At 43.2% G+C, this 23,202-nt stretch overlaps 1 protein-coding gene across 5 annotated transcripts in view; it reads left to right on the forward strand.

Annotated features, from left to right (window-relative positions):
- Positions 1-23,202, forward strand: part of NUTF2 (nuclear transport factor 2) — a 51,865-nt gene that overhangs the window by 4,509 nt on the left and 24,154 nt on the right. For all 5 annotated transcript variants that reach the window (XM_048817168.2, XM_048817170.2, XM_048817167.1 and 2 more), the window contains one exon: positions 21,858-21,982. In XM_048817168.2, the coding sequence (XP_048673125.1) occupies positions 21,884-21,982 (99 nt within the window). In that variant the 5' untranslated portion in view covers positions 21,858-21,883. Of the gene's footprint in view, positions 1-21,857; positions 21,983-23,202 lie in introns of those variants that run through there.

Genomic DNA, 23,202 nt, shown 5'->3' on the forward strand with positions numbered 1-23,202 from the left:
CATTTAAATGGCCATAAGTGGTAAAAGTCTAAACTATTTCTTGATCATTGGTAGTCTGAGAGAACTAGAGAACTTGTCATCCATTGCCAGAAACTCGGAGTAGATGATAGGATGGATCATTTGATTGCCTGTTCTGTTCATTCCCTCTGAAGCACTTGGCACTGGCCACTGTCCGCAGACAGGATACTGGGCTAGATGGGCCGTTGGTCTGAGCCAGTATGGCCATTCTTTTGTTCTTAATAAATCAAGATTTCTTACCATTTTCCACAATGGTTGAATTATTGGAGCAGATTAAAATATATAGTCTAGCTAGAGCATGAAGAGCAGGTTACTTGCAGAAAAATACAAGAAAGTAAAGTTATAAACTGTACTTAAGGTTGTGGCTTTCATCCACGTACAGGATGCTTTCTCAAACCAATACACATGCTGAAAACAATATATAGGAACAAGTGGGAGTGATTTCAGTGCACTTACAACTCTTGTCTATGAATATATGATTAGCGTTTGTTTTTTAAATGACTAAATTCACTAGGTCCTATTTGATGTTTATTTCTAATGACACAAACCATGCTTCACCAGACTAATTTTGATATTTGAAGTGTCATAAATTTTACTTTATACTGTTTTTTCTATAGTCTATTGTTCTCACTTCAAGACTGCATAAAATTTTATCCGTTACACACGAACCCTGCTTATTTGTCGTTTAGTATAACTCAATGATCCCCAAAGTGTGGGACATTCCCCTCCTAGGGGGCACGGAGGAATGTTCGGCGGGGACACGGTGCGGCCTGGCTCCGTCTCTAGTCCCAGCTTCTCCGGCATTCCCAGTTCTGCCCTCAGCTTTGCCTTCAGCCCAAGCTCCTCTGCTGAACCAACTGCTGTAATGGAGGGAGGTGCAGACAGATTCCATTACTGGTAAGGGGGGCACAACAAGAAAAGTTTGGGCACCACTGGTCTAACCGCTTATCACTTTAAATTAATTTCTCTCCCAGTTCTACTTTCTTTTCGGTTATTTATGAATTTGACATTGTTTTCCTTCTATGCTACTCAGCAATGCTACCTCCCGCCTCACTTCCCCTCCATGATCTGGTAGGTCTGGTCTAAACTTAAAAAATTTTGCTGGCATAACTTTTAGTAAGCTGTGAGTTGTTTTTTTGTTGTTGACATAGTTATGCCAGTAAAAGTCCTAGTGTAGATGCAGTTATACCAGTATAGCTTATTTTGTTTTGCCAAACTAGAATAAGCTATATTGGTATAACTGTGTCCACCCTGGGGACTATACTAGCCTAGTTAAAGCGGCAAATCTTAAGTGCAGATAAGGCCTAAGGTACTTTACTCGTGTGCATCATGGAGCTCTGTGCCTCATATTGCCTGTGTGATTTGTGTCACAGAAAAGACGCAAAAGGAGCTGAGCATTGGGGGCTGGGGTAGTGGAGAATAAGAGAATTGGGAACAGAAATGGCAAGAGCCTCATATTTGGAGAGTTCAGAGCAAGGCAAAATCTGGCATTTTTAGACTTCAGGTATTGTTACAATATTTGGGTAGTCCAGTTAGTGCTACACTGTTTTAGTAGAGGTCCTGTACCCATGGAGAGTGGAGTAAATTCAGCTGAGGCTGGTTGAGTGGCTGTATCATGGACAGAAATAACAGGTTCAGGTAGTCTTGAACTAGGGCCAGATGTGTATTTTCTGACTGAACGAGAGCATGCGTGCACATGTGTGTTTTCTTTGTTTCTCGTGTGATCTGAGAAGGAAGCTGCTTGCCCTGATACAAGCAGCAAACTTCAATAGCTGCTGCTGTCTTTTGTAAACAATTGCAAAAAAAATGTACTGTAAGAGCAATGTATTTGTATGTTCTCAAATGGAGCAGAAATTCTCTTAATGGTCCTTTCTGGCCGTAATACCTATTCCGATAATCTGGTCTGACCTCCTGCATAATAGCTCAGGCTGTAGTATTTTACCCAGTCACTCCTGTATCAAGTTGGCTGAGTTCTATGTGATGTGTGTGGATTTGTGGCATATATAGCATATTAGATTGGAATATCCTATTGGAACAAAACAATTACCTAAGTGGTAAGAAATGGAGAGAGTGGTTGCAGAACTGCTACTTGAAAGTTAAATATATCACTGCAACAACCTGCTCCTTCTGGGATAGTATGTACCTCGGATTCCTCCGGTTCTGGGAAGAGTTACTCTCCAGCAACAATTCCTTGTGTTCTTTTTGTAAAGACTTGTAGGTAAATAGTAAATAAATGGACACAAATCTGATATCAGGAATCATAACATTCAAAAACCAGTAGGAGAACACTCCAATCTCTCTGGTCACTCAATAACAGACCTCAAAGTTGCAATTCTTCAAAAACAGACTACAACATGAAGCTGCAGAACTGGAATTAATTTGCAAACTAGATACCAACTGATTAGGCCTGAATAAAGACTGGGAGTGGTTGGGTCATTACAAAACCTAAACTTAATTTCCCCAATTTCTCTCTACTGTTACTCACACCTTCTTCTCAACTGTCTGTAATGGGCCACTCTCTTACCACTTCAAAAGTTATTTCTCCTCCCTTGGTATTCTGCTGTTAATTGATCGTTAGACTGACCTAACACTTAGAAAGCAACCTACATCATTTCATGTATTTATACCTGCTCTTGTATCTTTTAGTTCATATATCTGATGAAGAGGGTTCTAGCCCACGAAAGCTTATGCCCAAATAACTTTATTAGTCTCTAAGATTTAACTGGGATTTGGTCCTGCTTCGAGCAGGGGGTTGGACTAGATGACCTTCTGGGGTCCCTTCCAACCCTTATATTCTATGATTCTAAGGTGCCACAAGGACTCCCCCTACCCCCGCCCTTTTTTTTTTTTTTTTTTGCTGATAGACTAACACGGCTACCACTGAAACCTGTCACCAATTAAATACTAGTATCTTCACAACTAGATAATGGGATAAGTTTACATGTGGGGTTTTTTTTTTGGTTTTTTTGTTTGTTTGTTTTTTAAATAATGCCAAACTTGAGCTGCAGTTCCCAGTGTTGAGAGAGAATTTGGTATTTAGGCAGATTTCCTTTTTAACATCTTTTGTCGCAGCCACCAAGACTATACAACTATGAAGAAAACTTTTGGTTTTAGTAAAATTTAAATGAATATTGACTGATTTTATCTACACATTGCTGAGCCTCGAAAGAATAAAAGTAATCCTCACCCAATAATAAGTCTAGCTGGCTGTTTAGTAATGATTTTTGGGGAGGAGTCTAGGAGAAGGACATGAAGACTGAGGGCGGGTCCTGATAAATCTTCAAATATGTTAAGGGCTGTTCTTCATGTCCACTGAAGAGAAGTCTCTACAGGTACTCAGTTTACACCTTGATATATAAGAATTAATTACATATCAATCTTAGCTTCCATAGTTAGAGATGTTAATAACTAGTTTTCCAATCCTCTTTTTTTTAACTGTCATAATATTTGTCTTGACAATCTTCTGCAAGAGTGAATTGCACAGACCAATTACAAATACCTAGGCATTGCAGAATTCAATCTTTATATTTTTAGAATTTTGACAGCTAAGATCAATGCTTATTTTAAGCATTTTTTTTTTGTATTTTTTATCGATTTTCATTTTCACATTGTGGGAAATTATGGGGATGTCAGACAATAATACCTTAATGACAAACATTGAGGTTCATAAAGTTAAAGTTTTAGAACTGTTAAAACACAAATTGCCAACATCCCTGGTAAATATCTTTAAATCAAACTCTTCAGTTCCAAGCAACATTTTTCTTATTCTGCCCATCTGTAAATTTCGAGTATTATTGATGGAAATATTTGTGTTGGTTTGTGTGTGAAAATGATGTTTAAATTTACTTGCTTTACCAATATAAATCTAATCCTTCCAAGCCTACATACACCATATAAAGTATCTTTTTGGGATCTAAACATGTTATCTCATAGTTTGTCTGAGGTGAAGGAAGAACTTCCATCCTTTCCTGAAGATGACAAGTCTGAGGTCCTCATGATCAGATGTAAACTCCGTAGGTCCTTGAACATGAATTATATTTCTTTAAAATACTTTTAAGTCAAACAGTAGCTATATAGCCTTGTGGCCCAGGCTACATCTATACTATAGCTGGGATCGATGCTCTGAGATCAATCCACCGGCAGTCGATTTAGCAGGTCTAGTGAAGACCGGCCGAATCGATAGCAGATCACTCTCTAGTCAACCACTGTACTCTACCCCTGATGAGAAGAGTAAAGTAAGTTGACGGGAGAGTTTCTCCTGTCGACACCCTGCAGTGTAGACCCCGCGGTAACTCGACCTAAGGTACATCGACTCCAGCTACATAATTCATGTAGCTGGAGTTGCGCAGGGTAGGTTGACTTACCACGGTCCTGAGATATAGCCTAAGGCTCATTGAAAATGAGCAGGTAGCCACACCCTTTCCACAGACAGTAATGTTTCTAAGCCACTTAGCTGCTCATGACTATCCTGGGAAAGCATCTAGGACAGGAGTGGGCAAACTATGGTCTGAGGGCCACATCTGGGTACAGGCCATTCTAGAGGGCCATGAATGCTCACAAAATTGGGGTTGGGGTGTGGGAGGGGGTGAGGGCTCTGGCTGGGGGTGTGAGCTCCGGGGTGGGGCCAGAAATGAGGAGTTCAGGGTGCGGGAGGGGGCTCCAGGCTGGGGCAGGGGATTGGGGCATGGGAGGGGTGAGGGCTCCGGCTGGGGGTGCAGGCTCTGGGGTGAGGCTGAGGATGATGGGTTTGGGGTGCAGGAGGGGGCTCTGGGCTGAGACTGAGGAGTTTAGAGGGTAGGAGGGGGATCAGGGCTGGGGCAGGGGCTGGGGGTCTGGGGGTGTGGCTCATGGGTGCAGGCTCCAGGCGGCGCTTACCTCAAGCAGCTCCCAGAAGCAGCGGCATGTCCCCCCTCCAGCTCCTGTGTGGCCAGGCGGCTCTGCACGCTGCCATGTCTTCAGGCGTCGCTCCCACAGCTCCCATAAGGTGCAGTTCCTGGCCATTGGGAGCTGTGGGGGGCAGTGCTTGGAGCGGGGGCTGCCCCTATGCGAAGGAGCCAGAGGCGGGCCATGCCACGCCACTGCTTCCAGAAGCCGCACAGAGCGGCCCACAACCCTGCTCCCTGGCTGGAGTGCTGGAGCAGGGCAAGCCCCAGACCTTGCTCCCCAGCAGGAGCTCGAGGGCTGGATTAAAACGGCTTGTGGGCCGTAGTTTGCCCACCCCAATCTAGGAAGACTTTCTCTATGATGGTGTCAAGACTGTGACTAGCAGCTCCTATCTATATGGTCTTCTAATGCATGTGGCTTACTGGCAGCCACACATCTGCCAAAAGTCCATAAGCAAAAAATGTCACCCACTGATTTCTGTATCAAGCCCACTAACTTGTGGATGACCTTGAGCATATCTTTTCAAAAGAGACCTCAGTCTCTGTTTAAAGACTACAAGTGAGAGAGAATCCACCAAGTGCATAGGTCAGTTATTTCAGTGGTTCCTTACCCTCACTATTAAAATATTCATCCTATTTTTATTTTTATTCTGAATTTGTCTAGATTCAGCTTTCAGCCACTGCATTTCATTGTCTTTGCTAGATTAAAGAACCCTAAAGTATCAGAAATCTTCTCCCTGTGTACTTTTAGACTATGATCAAATTGTCTCTTAACCTTCTCCTGGACAAACTAAATAGATGGCGCATCTAAAGTTTCTTTCTATAAGGCAGGTTTTCTGAACCTCAGATAATTCTTGCACCTCTCTTCTGAACCCTTTCTAATTTTTCATTCAATTAATTTTTTGGCTTCCCCTTCCTAACCAAGTGCTTAATTCTCTTTCCTCCCAATGCTGCCATTTTACATCCTGTTCCCAGCTGAGCATTCCATTCTCAGCTCCCCCCATACAGCAAACCTCAGCATTTAATTTTCTACATCTTAACTTTCAGAAGTCTTCTACCACTTACTCCTGCAGCAGTGGGGGTGGGGAGGGGGAAACGGTGTATGTATTGGTGGGTTTTGGTTCTTGCACCTAGCTCTTCACTCTTCAGGCCAAGGGTTGCAGTTGGTACCTGTGGGAACTGCCTTTTTTCTCTCCCCACCACAGGCTTGGGAATCAGAGCAGGGTCACCTGCATTCCTGCCAGCTACAGCGTACCTAAACAATCCTGTTCAGCAACTGTGATTGGTTGCCCTTCTTCGGGAGGCAGGGGAATGAGAAAAAGGAACCAATCAAAGGGCGTTTCCTTATAGAATACGGGTTTTCCCAGGCCCATAGAAAGGCCTGAAAAGGCAGAGGTGGTATACCTGCGACTAAACATTAGAACTTCCAGGACATTATTTTTGTTGGAATGTTGTGCCGATAAGATTGAAGTTAGTACTATTATTATTTAAGTAATTTTGTTAATAAGTATGTGCGCATAATGGAAAGTTCCTCCGTTCTTAAAGAATGTTTGCTTTGGGGCAATGTGTAGAAAACCTAAAGTAGTCCTTTCCTAGTTGCAGTGTTTTCATCTGCGGTTACTCTGGCTTGTTTTAAATCAGTTCAGTAAATAGAACTCTGCGTAGTTTGAGGAAATGGTGCTGCCTAATTTTCTAGGAATACCTCTCTCAATTCTTCAGTTGCTGCTATTCCTACTAAGCAGCTTGCAGTCTGTAGTAGTGACTTAGATGCAGTGGCCAGAATATTCCATTTTAGGCTGTCTGTTTCCTCTTCATTGGCCTCCTCTGAATCAAAGAATTGACTAAAATTTTGCTCTGACATGTATGACTTCATGTGGCTTTGGTGACTGAATTTGATGATTCTGCACTGGGCAAGTTTTACAGTTGACTATCCCTGGATTCCGTCTGAATGGTCAACTATAAACTCTTACAGGGTCTGGTATTCATTAACAATTGAAGTTAAGTACTTCCACATTGTTTATATTTAAATGCTAGCTTTGCTTAGCATTTCAGACAATACTTAGGATTTTTATTACTGGAGGGCTACTCTAGCGTACTCTAAAAAGCTAAAAATAACCATTAAATATTCTGAGGTTCTCTACATTTCCTGCAAGAAAGAGACTGTAGAGGCTGTTTTGGGTGTGCTTCAGTATGCAGGTAAAACAGTGTTACTGGTCAGAATGTACAAACTAGTCTCTCCCCAAATCCCAAAGATCCCCCTTTTCCTAACTCTTAAACTTTTGCAGGTTCTGGAATTACCCATATGTAAGATTTCAGAGTAACAGCCGTGTTAGTCTGTATTCACAAAAAGAAAAGGAGTACTTGTGGCACCTTAGAGACTAACCAATTTATTTGAGCATAAGCTTTCGTGAGCTACAGTATGCATCCGATGAAGTGAGCTGTAGCTCACGAAAGCTTATGCTCAAATAAATTGGTTAGTCTCTAAGGTGCCACAAGTACTCCTTTTCTTTTTCCATATGTAAGAGAATATTTATCTGTTTCTTCCCCAAACCCGAAGAAGAGCTCTGTGTAGCTTGAAAGCTTGTACCTTTCACCATCAGAAGTTAGTCCAATATTACCTGACCCACTTTGTCCTTTTCCCAAGTGACAAGTCTGAATACAATGTTAGTCACACTACATGAGAAAGAAGGGCTCAGTGTATTTAATGTACGTGCTGGTTGCTAGGACCAATGTATGGTAAATGAGACTAGATGTGTCACTCAAGTTTGGGGGACTTACCAGAGGAGAGATTGCTGCATGATTTCTTCTTTCTTACAAGAGGCAACGTGGCTGAAAAGCTGTTCCCCGGGCCCTCTGTCTGAAATCTTCTAGTATAGGAGCTACTGCTCTTTTAAGAGCTCAGGGCAATGTCTTTATTCGTACTGACCCTTTCTTTGCTGTAATCTACCACTTAGCTTCAGGAAGAGAGCATACCACAGCTAGCCTGTCATCCTAGAAATGTAATTTATAGGTTCTGTCCAGCAGGAGAGCAGTAAGATATCCCACCTCCCTGTGCTGTTGTAAGCAAAGTCTTGTAGAGCTGGCATGTCCTTCTCAAAGAGAATGCTCTGCTCACAGCTGCTGCTTTCATACATGGCTGGGGCTCCAACTTGAACACTGCAGACTGCTCTGTGGCAGCTTGAAATGGAGAAGGCGGGGTCTAAGGCAGGGAGGCCCCAAGCCATGTAGAGTTGTATAGGTTAAATCCAAAACCTTCAACTTCACTCAGAAGCCAAATGGATAACTGGTCCCAGGGCACTGCTGCTTCGCTCCCAGAGAGAGACAGTTTACAAATGGGCTGCTGTATTTTTCACTGCCTGCAGTTTCTGGCTAGAGTAAAGGGTTAGCCATGTGCAGATTACACTGTCACATAGTTTTGAGGGTATAAAAGTTTGGATTCTGTTAGCCAGGTCTACATCCAAAAGAAATGGTCTCTGGGCTGAACAGCGATAGGGGTGGGGAGCTGCACCCAACAGCAGGCATAGGTCAAATAGTACCCCTAGATTGCAGACTCCAGTAACTAATGGCTGAGACCCTCAAAAGGACAGATGATCCTTGCCACTTCTTGTGTTTTTTCTTTTTTCCCCAACCTTCTGCTGTTCCCTCTCTTCTCCAGATTGAGTATTGGCCACCTACCCCTCATCCACGCCCCAATCTATCAAATGTTAGGTGAGACGTTCGACAGTGTTGGCAGGACTGCATGAAAGAGGGAGCTGGGTGTCATTGGCATTTTGACAGGTTTCAGAGTAACAGCCGTGTTAGTCTGTATTCACAAAAAGAAAAGGAGTGCTTGTGGCACCTTAGAGACTAACCAGTTTATTTGAGCATACGCTTTCGTGAGCTACAGCTCACTTCATCGGATGCATACTGTGGAAAATACAGAAGATGTTTGTTTTTATACACACAAATCATGAAAAAATGGGTGTTTATCACTACAAAAGGTTTTCTCTCCCCCCACCCCACTCTCCTGCTGGTAATAGCTTAGCTCTCGTCCCCTAACGCCCCTACTCTACTTGAGCTACATTGATGACATCTTCATCATCTGGACCCATGGAAAAGAAGCTCTTGAGGAATTCCACCATGATTTCAACAATTTCCATCCCACCATCAACCTCAGTCTGGTCCAGTCCACACAAGAGATCCACTTCCTGAACACTACAGTGCTAATAAATGATGGTCACATAAACACCACCCTATACCGGAAACCTACTGACCGCTATTCCTACCTACATGCCTCCAGCTTTCACCCTGACCACACCACACGATCCATCGTCTACAGCCAAGCTCTGCGATACAACCGCATTTGCTCCAACCCCTCAGACAGAGACAAACGCCTACAAGAGCTCTATCAAGCATTCTTACAACTACAATACCCAGCTGAGGAAGTGAAGAAACAGATTGATAGAGCCAGAAGAGTTCCCAGAAGTCACCCACTACAGGACAGGCCTAACAAAGAAAATAACAGAACGCCACTAGCCGTCACCTTCAGCTCCCAACTAAAACCCCTCCAACGCATTATCAAGGATCTACAACCTATCCTGAAGGATGACCCAACACTCTCCCAAATCTTGGGAGACAGGCCAGTCCTTGCCTACAGTCAGCCCCCCAACCTGAAGCAAATATTCACCAGCAACCACACAACAGAACCACTAACCCAGAAACCTATCCTTGCAACAAAGCCCGTTGCGAACTGTGCCCACATCTATTCAGGGGACACCATCACAGGGCCTAATCACATCAGCCACACTATCAGAGGCTCGTTCACCTGCACATCTACCCATGTGATATATGCCATCATGTGCCAGCAATGCCCCTCTGCCATGTACATTGGTCAAACTGGACAGTCTCTATGTAAAAGAATAAATGGACACAAATCAGACGTCAAGAATTATAACATTCATAAACCAGTCAGAGAACACGTCAGTCTCTCTGGTCACGCAATTACAGACATGAGAGTTGCGATATTACAACAGGAAAAACTTCAAATCCAGACTCCAGCGAGAGACTGCTGAATTGGAATTCATTTGCAAATTGGATACAATTAACTTAGGCTTGAATAGAGACTGGGAGTGGCTAAGTCATTATGCAAGGTAACCTATTTCCCCTCGTTTTCCTAACCCCTCCCCCCCCCCCCCCCCCCCGACGTTCTTGTTAAACCCTGGATTTGTGCTGGAAATGGCCCACCTTGATTATCATACACATTGTAAGGAGAGTGATCACTTTACATAAGCTATTACCAGCAGGAGAGTGGGGTGGGGGGAGAGAGAACCTTTTGTAGTGATAAACACCCATTTTTTCATGGTTTGTGTGTATAAAAACAAACATCTGTATTTTCCACAGTATGAATCCGATGAAGTGAGCTGTAGCTCACGAAAGCTCAAATAAATTGGTTAGTCTCTAAGGTGCCACAAGTCCTCCTTTTCTTATTGGCATTTTGAAAACACTATGCTCATGCCTCTTTCCTAGCCCTTCGAGTGTCTCCATATGCTTGTTAACCTGCAGAGCACCACAGAAGAGAATCCTCAGGGCAGAACAAATAACCCCCAAACCAATCTTGAGGTGTTTGAAAATCCCTGCCAGCTGTGAATGCTTTTCTCACTGTATTTGGCCTTCACCACCCGGGAAAGACAAGCACAGGCTGTGGCATAAAGTACTCCCAATGCCCTCTAGAGCCCCAGTGAAGAACAGTGGCCTAAACTAAGACAAGACAACCAAGTGTTTGTCTCCTCTAGTTAGCTCTCTGCACCCACGGAAGCAGACAGCTCAGACTGATTCTGCTCAATTTTAGCCACAATGTAATGAAAGCTCATCTCAACAGAAGAGACTCACTTTGAGTGAAAAGAAAAGGAGGACTTGTGGCACCTTAGAGACTAACCAATTTATTTGAGCATAAGCTTTCGTGAGCTACAGCTCATTTCATCGGATGCATTCAGTGGAAAATACAGTGGGCAATGGAAACAGCTCAAATTAACCAGTCTGTCCACTCAATGAATTCATAAGGACAATTTAGAGGATAATAAGATTATAAGTAAGGCTACGTTTTAGTAACTGGTATTTTTAGTAACCTGTCCATGACTTTTACTAAAAATACCCACCTTGACTAAAACTTGGGCAGGGGGCCGTGGTTGCTCGGGCTGGGGCAGTCCAGGGGCGCCACAGGTGCTGGGGGATGTGGCCCGGGACCCCTGCTGGTACTGGGAGGAAGGGCTGGCAGGGGCTTCCTACCCAGCTCCACGTCCCTCCAGCTCCTAGGTGGCAGAGCCAGGGGCCTGGTTCCACTGCTCTCGCCACAACACCGGCTGCCACAGCTCCCATGGGCCAGAAACCGCAGCCAACGTGAGCTGCGGGGCGTACAGCACTGAGCTCCACCCTGGGCCCCTCTGCCGCCTAGGAGTGGCAGGTGGGCCATGCCAGTGGGAACTGAGGAGCCCCTCTCCCCAAGGTAAGTGCCCCCTCCCTTAACAGCCTGCACTAGCCTCCTCTCACACACCCTGAGCCAGCAGCAGCAGTTTGGGGCTGCCTGTCTCGGGCAGCTGCTGCAAAAGTCATGGAGGTCATGGAAAGTCACAGAATCCGTGACCTCCGTGACAGACATGCAGCCTTCGTTAAAAGGAATAGCTGACATGGTGTTTTTTTTTTTTTTTTCAAGAAGTCATGCCAAACCAGCCTAATTTCCTTCTTTGGCAGGTTTACTGGCCTAGTGGATGGGGGGGGGAAACAATAGATGTGGTATCTTGATTTTAGTCAGGCTTTTGATTCAGTCCCATGTGACATTTTCATAAGCAAACTAGGGAAATGTGGTCTAGATGAAAATACTGTAAGGTGCGTGCACAACTGGTTGAAAGACTACTCGGAGAGATGGTTTGCTGTCAGATTGGGAGGGTGTATCTAATAGGGTCTCACAGGGGTCTGTCCTGGGTCCAATACTAGTCAATATTTTCATTATAATTTGGATAATGGAGTGGAGGGTATGCTTATAGAATTTGCACATGACACCAAACGGTGTGGGGTTGCAAGCACTTTTGAGGACAGGATTAGAATTCAGAATGACCTGAATTACAATTCAGAATGACCAAAATGACCAGCAGGAGAGAAAAAAAACCCTTTTGTAGTGATCATCAAGGTGGGCCATTTCCAGCAGTTGACAAGAACGTGTGAGGAACAGGGGAGGGGGATAAACATGGGGAAATAGTTTTACTTTGTGTAATGATATATCCACTCCCAGTCTTTATTCAAGCGTAATGTAATGGGAACAATGTATACCTTCAAATCAGCAGCACTGCTATGGGTACCCGCATGGCCCCACAGTATGCCAACATTTTTATGGCTGACTTAGAACAATGCTTCCTCAGTTCTCGTCCTCTAATGCCCCTACTCTACTTGAGCTACATTGATGTCATCTTCATCATCTGGACCCATGGAAAAGAAGCCCTTGAGGAATTCCACCATGATTTCAACAATTTCCATCCCACCATCAAACTCAGCCTGGACCAGTCCACACAAGAGATCCACTTCCTGGACATTACGGTGCTAATAAGCAATGGTCACATAAATACCACCCTATACTGGAAACCTATTGACTGCTCTGCTTACCTACATCCCTCCAGCTTTCATCCAGACCACACCACACGATACATTGTCTACAGCCAAGCTCTACGATACAACCGCAATTGCTCCAACCCCTCAGACAGAGACAAACACCTACAAGATCTCTATCAAGCTTTCTTACAACTACAGTACCCACCTACTGAAGTAAAGAAACAGATGGACAGAGCCAGAAGAGTACCCAGAATTTACCGACTATAGGACAGGCCCAACAAAGAAAATAACAGAACGCCACTAGCCATCACCTTCAGCCCCCAACTAAAACCTCTCCAACACATCATCAAGGATCTACAACCGATCCTGAAGGACGACCCATCACTCTCACAGATCTTGGGAGACAGGCCAGTCCTTGCTTACAGACAGCCCCCCAACATGAAGCAAATACCAGCAACCATACAACAAAAACACTAACCCAGGAACCTATCCTTGCAACAAGGCCCACTGCCAACTGTGTCCACATATCTATTCAGGGGACACCATCATAGGGCCTAATCACATCAGCCGCACTATCAGAGGCTCGTTCACCTGCACACCCACCAATGTGATATATGCCATCATGTGCCAGCAATGCCCCTCTGCCATGTACATTGGCCAAACCGGACAGTCTCTATGTAAAAGAATAAATGGACACAAATCAGACGTCAGGAATTATAACCTTCAAAAACCAGTTGGAGAACACGTCAATCTCTCTGGTCACTCGATTACAGACATAAGTTGTAATTCTTCAGCAAAAAAACTTCAAAAACAGACTCCAATGAGAGACTGCTGAATTGGAATTAATTTGCAAACTGGACATCATTACATTAGGCTTGAATAAAGACCGGGAGTGGATGTGTCATTACACAAAGTAAAGCCATTTCCCCATGTTTATTCCCCGCCCCAAAACTGTTCCTCAGACGTTCTTGTCAACTGCTGGAAATGGCCCACCTTGATGATCACTACAAAAGGTTTTTTTCTCTCCTGCTGGTAATAGCTCACCTTACCTGATCACTCTCGTTACAGCATGTATGGTAACACCCGTTGTTTCATGATCTCTGTGTATATAAAATCTCCCCACTATATTTTCCATTGCATGCATCTGATGAAGTAAGCTGTAGCTCACAAAAGCTTATGCTCAAATAAATTTGTTAGTCTCTAAGGTGCCACAAGTATTCCTTTTCTTTTCACTTCATATTATTTTTGATTACAAATATTTGTACTGTAAAAATGATGAACAAAAGAAATAGTATTTTTCAATTCACTACATACAAGTACTGTAGTGCAGTCTCTTTATCATGGAAGTGCAACTTACAAATGTAGATTTTTGTTGTTGTTACATAACTGCTCTCAGAAACAAAACAATGTAAAACTTTAGAGCCTACAAGTTCACTCAGTCCTAGTTCTTGTTCCGCCAATCGCTAAGACAAACAAGTTTGTTTACATTTACTGGAGATGCTGCTGTGTGCTTCTTATTTACAGTGTCACCTGAAAGTGAAAACAGGCGTTCGCATGACACTTTTGTAGCCAGTGTTGCAAGGTATTTACGTGCCAGATATGCTAAACATTCGGACGCCCCTTCATGCCACGGCCACCATTCCAGAGGACATGCTTCCATGCTGACGATGCTTATTAAAAAATAATGCGTTAATTAAATTAGGACTGAACTCCTTGGGGGAGAACTGTATGTCTTCGGCTCTCTTTTACCCACTTTCTGCCATATATTTCATGTTACGGCAGTCTCGAATGATGACCTAGCACATGTTTGTTTTAAGAGTGCTTTCACAGCAGATTTGACAAAATGCAAAGAAGATACCAATGTATCTAAAAATAGCTACAGCACTTGACCCAAGGTTTGAGAATCAGAAGTGCCTTCCAAAATTTGAGAGGGACGAGGTGTGGAGCATGTTTTCAGAAGTCTTAAAAGAGCAAACCTCAGATGCGGAAACTACAGAACCCAAACCCCCAAAAAAGAAAATCAACCTTCTGCTGGTGGCATCTGAGTAATACTTAGATTTACCAAGCAGTGTAAAACAGCTTCTTGCATACCTTACTGGTGACTCAGAAGTCCAAACAACACAGTTCCTTTAAAGCAGTAGTTCTCAAACTTTTGTGCTGGTGACCCCTTTCACACAGCAAGCCTCTGAGTGCAACCCCCCAACCCCCTTATCAATTTGAAACACTTTTTTATATATATTTAACACCATAATAAATGCTGGATACAAAGTGGGGTTTGGGGTGGAGGCTGACAGCTCGTGGATGCCCCCCCAACATAATAACCTCGCAACCCCCTGAGGTGTACCCCTGAGGTGTACCAGTTTGAAAACCCCTGCCTTAAAGTGATCCTGCCTCAGGCCTCCATCCAGGTACCCCCGACAAATGTGATGAAAATTTCTGTAAATCTTATTTCATCATATAAAAGAAACGGTTCTTCCAATCCCGAAGGATCAGACATGTTACCTTCCAACTTAATGAATATTTCAGATCTTACCCAAATACACACTACAGCCAATTCTTTTTAATTAAACTAAAATTTATTAAAACACAGAAGTGAGAGTATGGTTAAAAGATCAATATACATACAGACTTGAGTTCAATTCATTGAGGTTCAAATTCATAGCAGAGATGGTGAGCTTTGTAGTTACAAAGAGTTCCTTTAGAATTCAGTTCATAGGTTATAGTCCAATGTCCAACTATCACATTCAGGGCCTACCAGTATAACTGGGACCTCAGTCTTGCGACTCAAACTTCCCCCAATGAAGCCTAAGCAGATCTGAGATGAGAGAATCAGGACCCTAGGATCTTTTGTACAATTTCATGTCCTTTGACAAGTTGGAGTTCCTCAGGGAACAAAAGGTCATTAGGATGACTTTGAAGGAGGTCCATCACTGGTACTTAGCTATACGAATTAACATAAGGTCATTTGCTTGTTCCTCCACCATTCACAGTACATTTCAAAGAGAGATGAATGCCAAGATATCCCATGTTTACAATTCATTTAAATGAAAGGATGTTCTTTTGAGTCTGAAGTATCAGAATACAGCATAGACAGGGACTGTTGATTACATTTGTCAACCCTACTCATACATATGTAAATACACAAAAACATTATCTCCCCACATGTCTTTTGAGGGTTTTTTGTTTTGCAGGATGTTTAACCCTTTCTGGCCATGCATCACACGAGCAGAACCCATCATCAGCATGGATGCATGTCCTGTGGAATGGTGGTTGAAGATGAAGGGACATATGAATCTTTAACGCACCTGGCATGTAAATATCTTGCGACGCGGGCTACAAAGTGCCATGCAAACGCTTGTTCTCACTTTCAGGTGACATTGTAAACAAGAAGCGGGCAGCATTATCTCCTGCAAGTTGTAAACAAGTTTGTTTGTCTGAGCGATTGGCTAAAAGTAGGACCAAGTGGAGTTGTAGGCTCTAAAATTTTACATTGTTTTATTTTTCAATGCAGTTATTTTTTGTACATAATTCTATATTTGTAAGTTGCTCTTTCATGATTGCACTACAGCACTTGTATGAGGTGAATTCAAATACTGTTTTTGTTTTTTACAGTACAAATATTTGTAATAAAAAACTATAAAGTGAGCGCTATACATTTTGTATCTGAGTTGTAATTCAAATCAATATATTTGAAGATGTAGAAAATATTAAAATAAATAGTATTCCATTATTGTTTAACAATGCGATTAATCATGCAATTGATTTTTTTTAATAGTTCGACAGCACTAATCTGTGTGTTATAATGGATTGCAAATTGAATGTGTGTCAGTGTGATGCAGTTATGAGAGAGGCTAGTGTTGTTCTGGGATGTATTAGCAGGGATGTAGTATGTAAGACACAGGAGGAAATTGTCCTCTGCTCTGGTGAGGCTACAGCTGGAGTGCTGTGTCCAGTTAAGGCACCGCACTTTAGGAAAGATGTGGACAAATTGGAGAGAGTCTGGAGGAGAGCAACACAAATGTTTTAAAGGTTTAGAAAATCTGACCTATGAGGAAGGGTTTGTGTTCTTGGGGTTTTTTTTAAAGGGTATACACCTTTAAAGGATAAACACCTGTCAGGGATGGACTAGGTTTACTTGATCCTGCCTCAGCACAGGGACTGGACTTGATGACCTCTTAAGATCCCTTTCAGTGTTACATTCCTATGATTTTATGACCTATTCACCAATTTCATCTCTTTTTTGTGTGTATATTTTTGTGCATTTGTATTTGGTCAAATATTAGCACAAATAATGTCAAATATTTGACAATTTGAGTTGTTCAAGTACTAAGTTTTTATAAAAGAATGTAACAAAACAATACACCCCGCTGTTTAGTTTCAGGTATGTATCGTGCATATAGGAGTAAAGTCCAGTCCCAACCATAGTCACAGTAGCTTCTCCATAGTAAAGGTTGCAGGGACTGTCCCATTTTAAGTCTAGATTAAAAACAAATCATTTTATTTCTTTTTGGGGTGGGATTTTGCAGCCAAGATTTGTAAAACTTCCAGAGCAATGGGGGTCCATCTGGAGCTGTTGGAAGAGGCTATGTGTGCGCGTGGAGAGTGGGGATTGCAAGTTTCTTAGCTAAGAGCAAAAACAGGTTACAGCAGTGTTTGCAAATGGCTTGCCCTTAAATTGATACTACTGGTGCAATGGATTCTTGAAGCTAAATGCATGTGACATATGAGAGAAGATTTAATTTAGAAATAGCCAATGTTCAGATTAGCTAACCTTTTTAGCTGCAGCAGAACGTGCTAGTGGATGTGTGCCAGGTGCCAGTGAAACTCTTAATGTTAATACCTGCTACTAGCTTTACATTGGAGTGATTTTAAACAGGCAGCTGTGGGCTTATTTGGGAATCATACAGATTCATATGCCAACTGAAAGCTTAGCTCTCTAGTTATGGTTCATGTGGCAGGTCCCACTCCTTTCTCTGTCCCTTGCTCCTTGGCTCCCCTACCTTCCCTGGGACTGTATGCACAGAGACACCTGGGCAGCTTGCACTGTCAGGGCAGTGAGTGGGAGCCAGCCCCAAAACTTCCCCACAGCCTCATGAGGATCCCTTATTCCTGCCTCCTGGGTGCAGTGTGAGAAGGGATAAGTGATCCCCGGGGTCTGCTGGAGATGCACTTCATTGCTCAGCAGCAGCCAGGCAGGGGTGTGTGTGTTCTTCCTCAGAAACCTACATTTTATGTCAAATATCAAAACAAACAGACATAAATAAATAAACCAACCAAACAAAAACCCCTTCACTGAACATCCCATTCTAAATATTAAGACTTGCAAAGTTTCATTTTAATAGCTTGACAGCCCTGGAGACTGATGTCCTAATTATCCTTGGAGCAGGTGCACATGGGCATTTTCCTGCCAGTGTGCCTCAGCCTAAAAGTGGAGAGCCCAATTCTCAGATTAGATGATAGTTTGGTATAAAGCCTTCTCACACTGCAATCATTCTACTGGGATAGCCACCAAAGGAGCTAATTATGCAGTTTATGTACTCATCTGTTCTTTATGGGCACCTGAGTCCGATCAATAGCACCATCACAATTAGGAAATGGTGCAACACATTTGTAGGGCTAGAGTGTCACCTGGGGAGGGGAGAGCACAAAGCACTCTGGGATAGGGTTACTTTGACTTGGGTCTGTGCACTGCAGTGTGGATGCTAGGTTTGAGCATGGATCAGAAAATCCTTAACCTAGGGTTTAAATGCAGTGTAGACATTCAAGCCCAGAGTTCCTGGACACAGGTCAGCTGACCTGAATTCCACTAACCTTGAGCTTATATTACTGTGTAGCGAGAAAAGGAGGACTTGTGGCACCTTAGAGACTAACCAATTTATTTGAGCGTAAGCTTTCGTGAGCTACAGCTCACTTCACAGGAATGCATCCGATGAAGTGAGCTGTAGCTCACGAAAGCTCATGCTCAAATAAATTGGTTAGTCTCTAAGGTGCCACAAGTCCTCCTTTTCTTTTTGCGAATACAGACTAACTCGGCTGCTACTCTGAAACCTGATTACTGTGTAGAAATACCCTAAAGCTCATTCTCAATTTAGGAAAAAGAAAATGTAGCTTTTCCTTCTTGGGAGGGATTCTCAGAGGCTTTGCTCCTCAGCTCTCTGAGAGAAGTAGGTCGCTTGAATTTTAGAATTACTATTAAGTTTGGAGATTTTTCTACTATTCATGCACTTAACTTTTTCTTGTTTTGTTTGTCACTGTGGTTCTCTTTCAAACCCAGTTACTGATGTAAATTTTGGCCTCCAGCTTAAATAGCACTGAAGATAAATTTTCCAGATGCTGCAGTCGATGAGCCAAATTGTCTATAGAGTATAACAGAGTTCTAGTGTACATTTTGGACTATCATTAGAATAAGAAACGAGAATCTGCTTGCATCAGAAAGGAAGGCTTAATGTTTGATCATAGCTTTGATTACTTTAATGGTATACATTCTAACTCCATGGATGGATGAATGTTAAGCTTTATGCACATCACAACCTCCTGGGCCTGTTTCTGAAAATGCTCCTTCACTTTTCTAAAACCATATGAACTGGGGCTGTGTTTTGTGATGCCGCCAAAGAACTAGGCTGAACGAAATACTGTTAACTTGTTTTTGTTTGTTTTAAAAAATGTTGAGTTTTCTAGCAGTGCTCCTTAAATATGTATTTTTTTAGATTTAGTTATTTTAAAATGTGTTTTTCTCATTCTGTTCATCTAGTGATTTTTAGAAAGGTTTTCTGTGCAGATCTGACTGAGCACAACAAAATTAAACACGCTCGTACTCACCTCTCGTTCCCCAGATCCCTAGCCCAGTGACTGAAGGGTGAGGTTTTTGCATGGATATTAGATAGCAAAGCCAGGCGAAGTTGATCGTAATAGTGAACGCTGTGTGGGGAGCCCAGTGCAAGAAGGTGACAGTCAAGAGGTTCTGCTCACGTGGGCAGTAGAAGCACAGCATAGACTTAGCGAGAGCTCAACTGCCTGGAAAATTTGCCACCATTGATTTCTCCACAGACTCATGCAGACTATGACAAACGCTGCAGGAAGGATAGAAGACTCGTCTGGGTCTAATGCAAAGTCTGACTAAGAAGTTCACATCTGATGTCTTGGGGTCTTTGGGAATTTGGTGATGAACTTGGAAGTGAGATTTTAAGTGAAATATTAGCTGCAATATAATAGCTTGTACTGGTATTTTTTTTTAAAACTCACCAGCGACTCTAACATATAGCTCCTCGTGCACATGTAGGTTCTAGCTACTATATGTGATTTGTGTTGTACTTTTCAATGTATATGTAATTAATGTAAATTATCGTGTGTGTGGGCAAACTTGCTCCATTTCACGTGTGTCAGGAAATGCCTCCTGTCTCACACCAGTCCTCCTTGAGAGAAAAGGGATCAGGATTGATTCTACAGGTCCCTTGAGCGCTAGCTAGAAAAAAAAGCCACTGCTCCCACCCTAACCCTACATTCAGCCAAGGGGTCCCACATTCCTTTCAAATTTATTGAATTGTTCCTGACTCTATGTATGATACTCATGCTGTGTCCTTCCTTCTATTCTGAGAGGAAGTCCCCTTATAATATTTAAGAATAATCCCCCACACAGAGACCCACAAACTTTTCATCCTTTTAGACTGACGAAGTATCAACAGTTACCTTAATCCCTGATTGAAATGAATGTTTTACCCCTTCAGCTCATTGCCAGAAAATGTTAGTGAGATCTGTCTTGAGCATTCGAGCTCTGGGACTACTCTCTCATGTAAGGGCAGATGGGTTATCGATCCCTTAGTGCCCCACAACAGTTTCTTAAGTTTACTTCCATTAGAACAGCTAAAGAACATTCTACCAATACTTTAACAGGCGATTATCTGAGCCTACCTCTTCCTGTTGAGATCTCAAACATATTGGTGCTGCTTTCGTGGATTCTAGTTTTTCTTATATTTGCTAACACATGGAGAACTCAAAATTGGTGATCAAGGCTAGGTATGCAGGCACCACAAGAAGCTGCTCCAGGGGCTAGCCTTTGTCATTCTATTCACAGATCTGGAAGGTCCACTTGAGGCTCAATACTCAATTTGTAACTTGCCAAAACAAGATGGCAGACTCATTGATTCTGTAACTGGCAAAAAAAAAAAAAATTTCTGCTCCCACCTTTAATGTCTCCATGCTGTATGCCAGGGGATACCAGTCCTAATCCATACTGGGAAACTGCACCAGATGGGGTCATTTCTGGGGAAAATAGAGTTCCCCTGTTATACTAACCATAAGGCAGTGACTACCACCTGCTGGTATCCTTACCAGTACTTCTAGGTCATGGCTGTTACTTCAGGTTTCTCCTCCCTATTTTTTAATAGTGAGCCTTGGTCCTGGGCCCCAATGCATAATTGCTGCCCTCCTTCCTCTCATTCAGTTGTCCATGCTCTAACAGAGTTTAGATTGGTCCAAATCTGGTACTGCAAGAGCAGACCAGACTCCACTGAGGGCTAGTTTGCCTAGTTGAATGGGAAGTGGTGGGTACTGACTGCCCCAATATTTAATGTAGAAAACAACTGCACTGAAATCCTGGGTATCACTGCCTTGTGGTTATTGGTAGAGGTGTCGCTACAGGGCGGGTGACTGTAGCTTTGCTCTTTGGGACAACAAAGGAAGCAATTTATTCCCCAGTGAGCTATGTAAAATGGCCATCACCAAGTGGCAGAGGCAGCTTTATTGGCGCAATTAAAGGCTCCATTCTCCATTGCCACTGTGCCAGAGAAGTGCAGGAGCTCCCTAAATGCAGTTCTGTGTGACGTCCCCAGTCATGCAGCAGACAGCTGCTATATTGCAGCAGCACAGATCTGGTAGTCTAAAAGCCTAGTCAGAGTTATGTTCTTGGCTGGCTGTACACTGTAAGGCTGTACTCTAAGACTGATTTAACTGTTGTTTACATATTAACACAGCCTTTGGCGGCTCTTTTGTGTCAGAAGGGGCGACTTGACTACAGTCTTTAAGTATCTACATGGGTAACAAATATTTAATAATGGGTGCTTCAGTGTAGGAGAGAAAGCTGTAACAAACATACATGACCCAATGGCTGGAAGTTGAAGCTAGACAAATGCAGACTGGAAATAAGGTGTACCTTTTTAATAGTGAGAGTTTACCAAGGGTGACAGTTTACCAAGGGTCGTGGTGGATTCTCCAGCATTTAACTTTTAAATCAAGATGGGATGTTTTCTAAAAGACCTGCTGTAGGAATTACTTTGGGGTAGGTCTCTGGCCTGTGCTCTACAGGAGGTCAGACTAGGTGATCACAAGGGTCCCTTCTAGCCTTAGAATCAATGAACTGTTCTTTCTGACTTTTTTTTACAGTCACTGGCTCCGGCGGAGGATTCAGAATGGGAGACAAGCCTATTTGGGAGCAGATTGGATCCAGTTTTGTACAACATTACTACCGGATATTTGATACAGACAGGACCCATTTAGGATCCCTATATGTAAGTACCAAATGAAGGGGTGTGAGGGCCCTCTACCACTTCTTAAATCTGCCTCTCTCCTGTGGGAGGAGGGTTCTCATAACCCTTATCAGATTTCATTGATGTTTATCTTAAACTCTTGCACTGGAAAAGCTGATGGTTTTTCCCCCCCCCCCAATCCAAAATGTTAGTCCTCTCAGTCACACTTCCTGGATTATTTATTCCCCGCCCCTCTCACTTCTTCTTAGCATTGTCTGCCTGCTTTGTGACAGTTGTGCTCAGAACAGCACCCACTGGTGGTAGGTTGTGAGGGCACCATAGGTTGTCCCCTGAGGAAACCTCTGTGTAAAAGCCACATGCTTGCTTCGTTTTGCTAGTTAGTGGGGTAAACTGAATTAGGTAATTTTGGGAACTCAAAGATGGAGCTGAACTGAGGCTATCAGGGTCCGCATCTATAACCCTGAGAATATGCTGGGAGCAGGACAGTAGCTGTTTTTGTTATGGGAAAGATAAATGTGCCCTCCGTGATCTCAAGACCCCGCCACAGCCAGCACTATGCCTAGGGCCCTATCAAATTCACGGTCCATTTTGGTCAGTTTCACGGTCATGTGATATTAAAAATTGTAAATTTCATGATTTCAGCTATTTTAATCTAACATTTCAGAGTGTTGTAATTGTAGGGGTCCCGACTCAAAAAGGAGTTGTGGGGGGATTGCAAGGTTATTCGGAGTTTGTGGTACGGCTCCCCTTACTTCTGAGCTGCCACTGGTGGCAGCATTGCCTTCGGAGCTGGGCAGCTGGAGAGTGGTGGCTTTGAGCTGGGAGCCCAGCTCTGAAAGCAGAGCCGCTTCCAGCAGCAGCGCAGAAGTCAGGATGGCCTGGGATGGTATTGCCACCTTTACTTCGGTGTTGCTGAGCTGGGCCCTCGGTCAGCAGCCACCACTCTCCGGCCGCCCAGCTCTGAAGGCAGCAGCACAGAAGTAAGGGTGGCAATACCACAACCCCCCTAAAAAAACCTTGCAACCTCCCTGCAAGTCCCTTTTGGGTCAGGACCCCCAATTTGAGAAACGCTGGTCTCCCCCATGAAATCTGTATAGTATAGGTAAAAGCACTCGAGAGACCAGATTTTGAGGGCGGGGAGACCAGATTTCATGGTCTGTGATGCAATTTTCATGGCCGTGAGTTTGGTAGGACCCTAATTATGCCTGAAAAGCCTATTCATGTTCATTTTCCATTCAAGC

This window comes from Caretta caretta, chromosome 12, assembly GCF_965140235.1.
Source record: "Caretta caretta isolate rCarCar2 chromosome 12, rCarCar1.hap1, whole genome shotgun sequence".
NCBI lineage: Eukaryota > Metazoa > Chordata > Testudines > Cheloniidae > Caretta > Caretta caretta.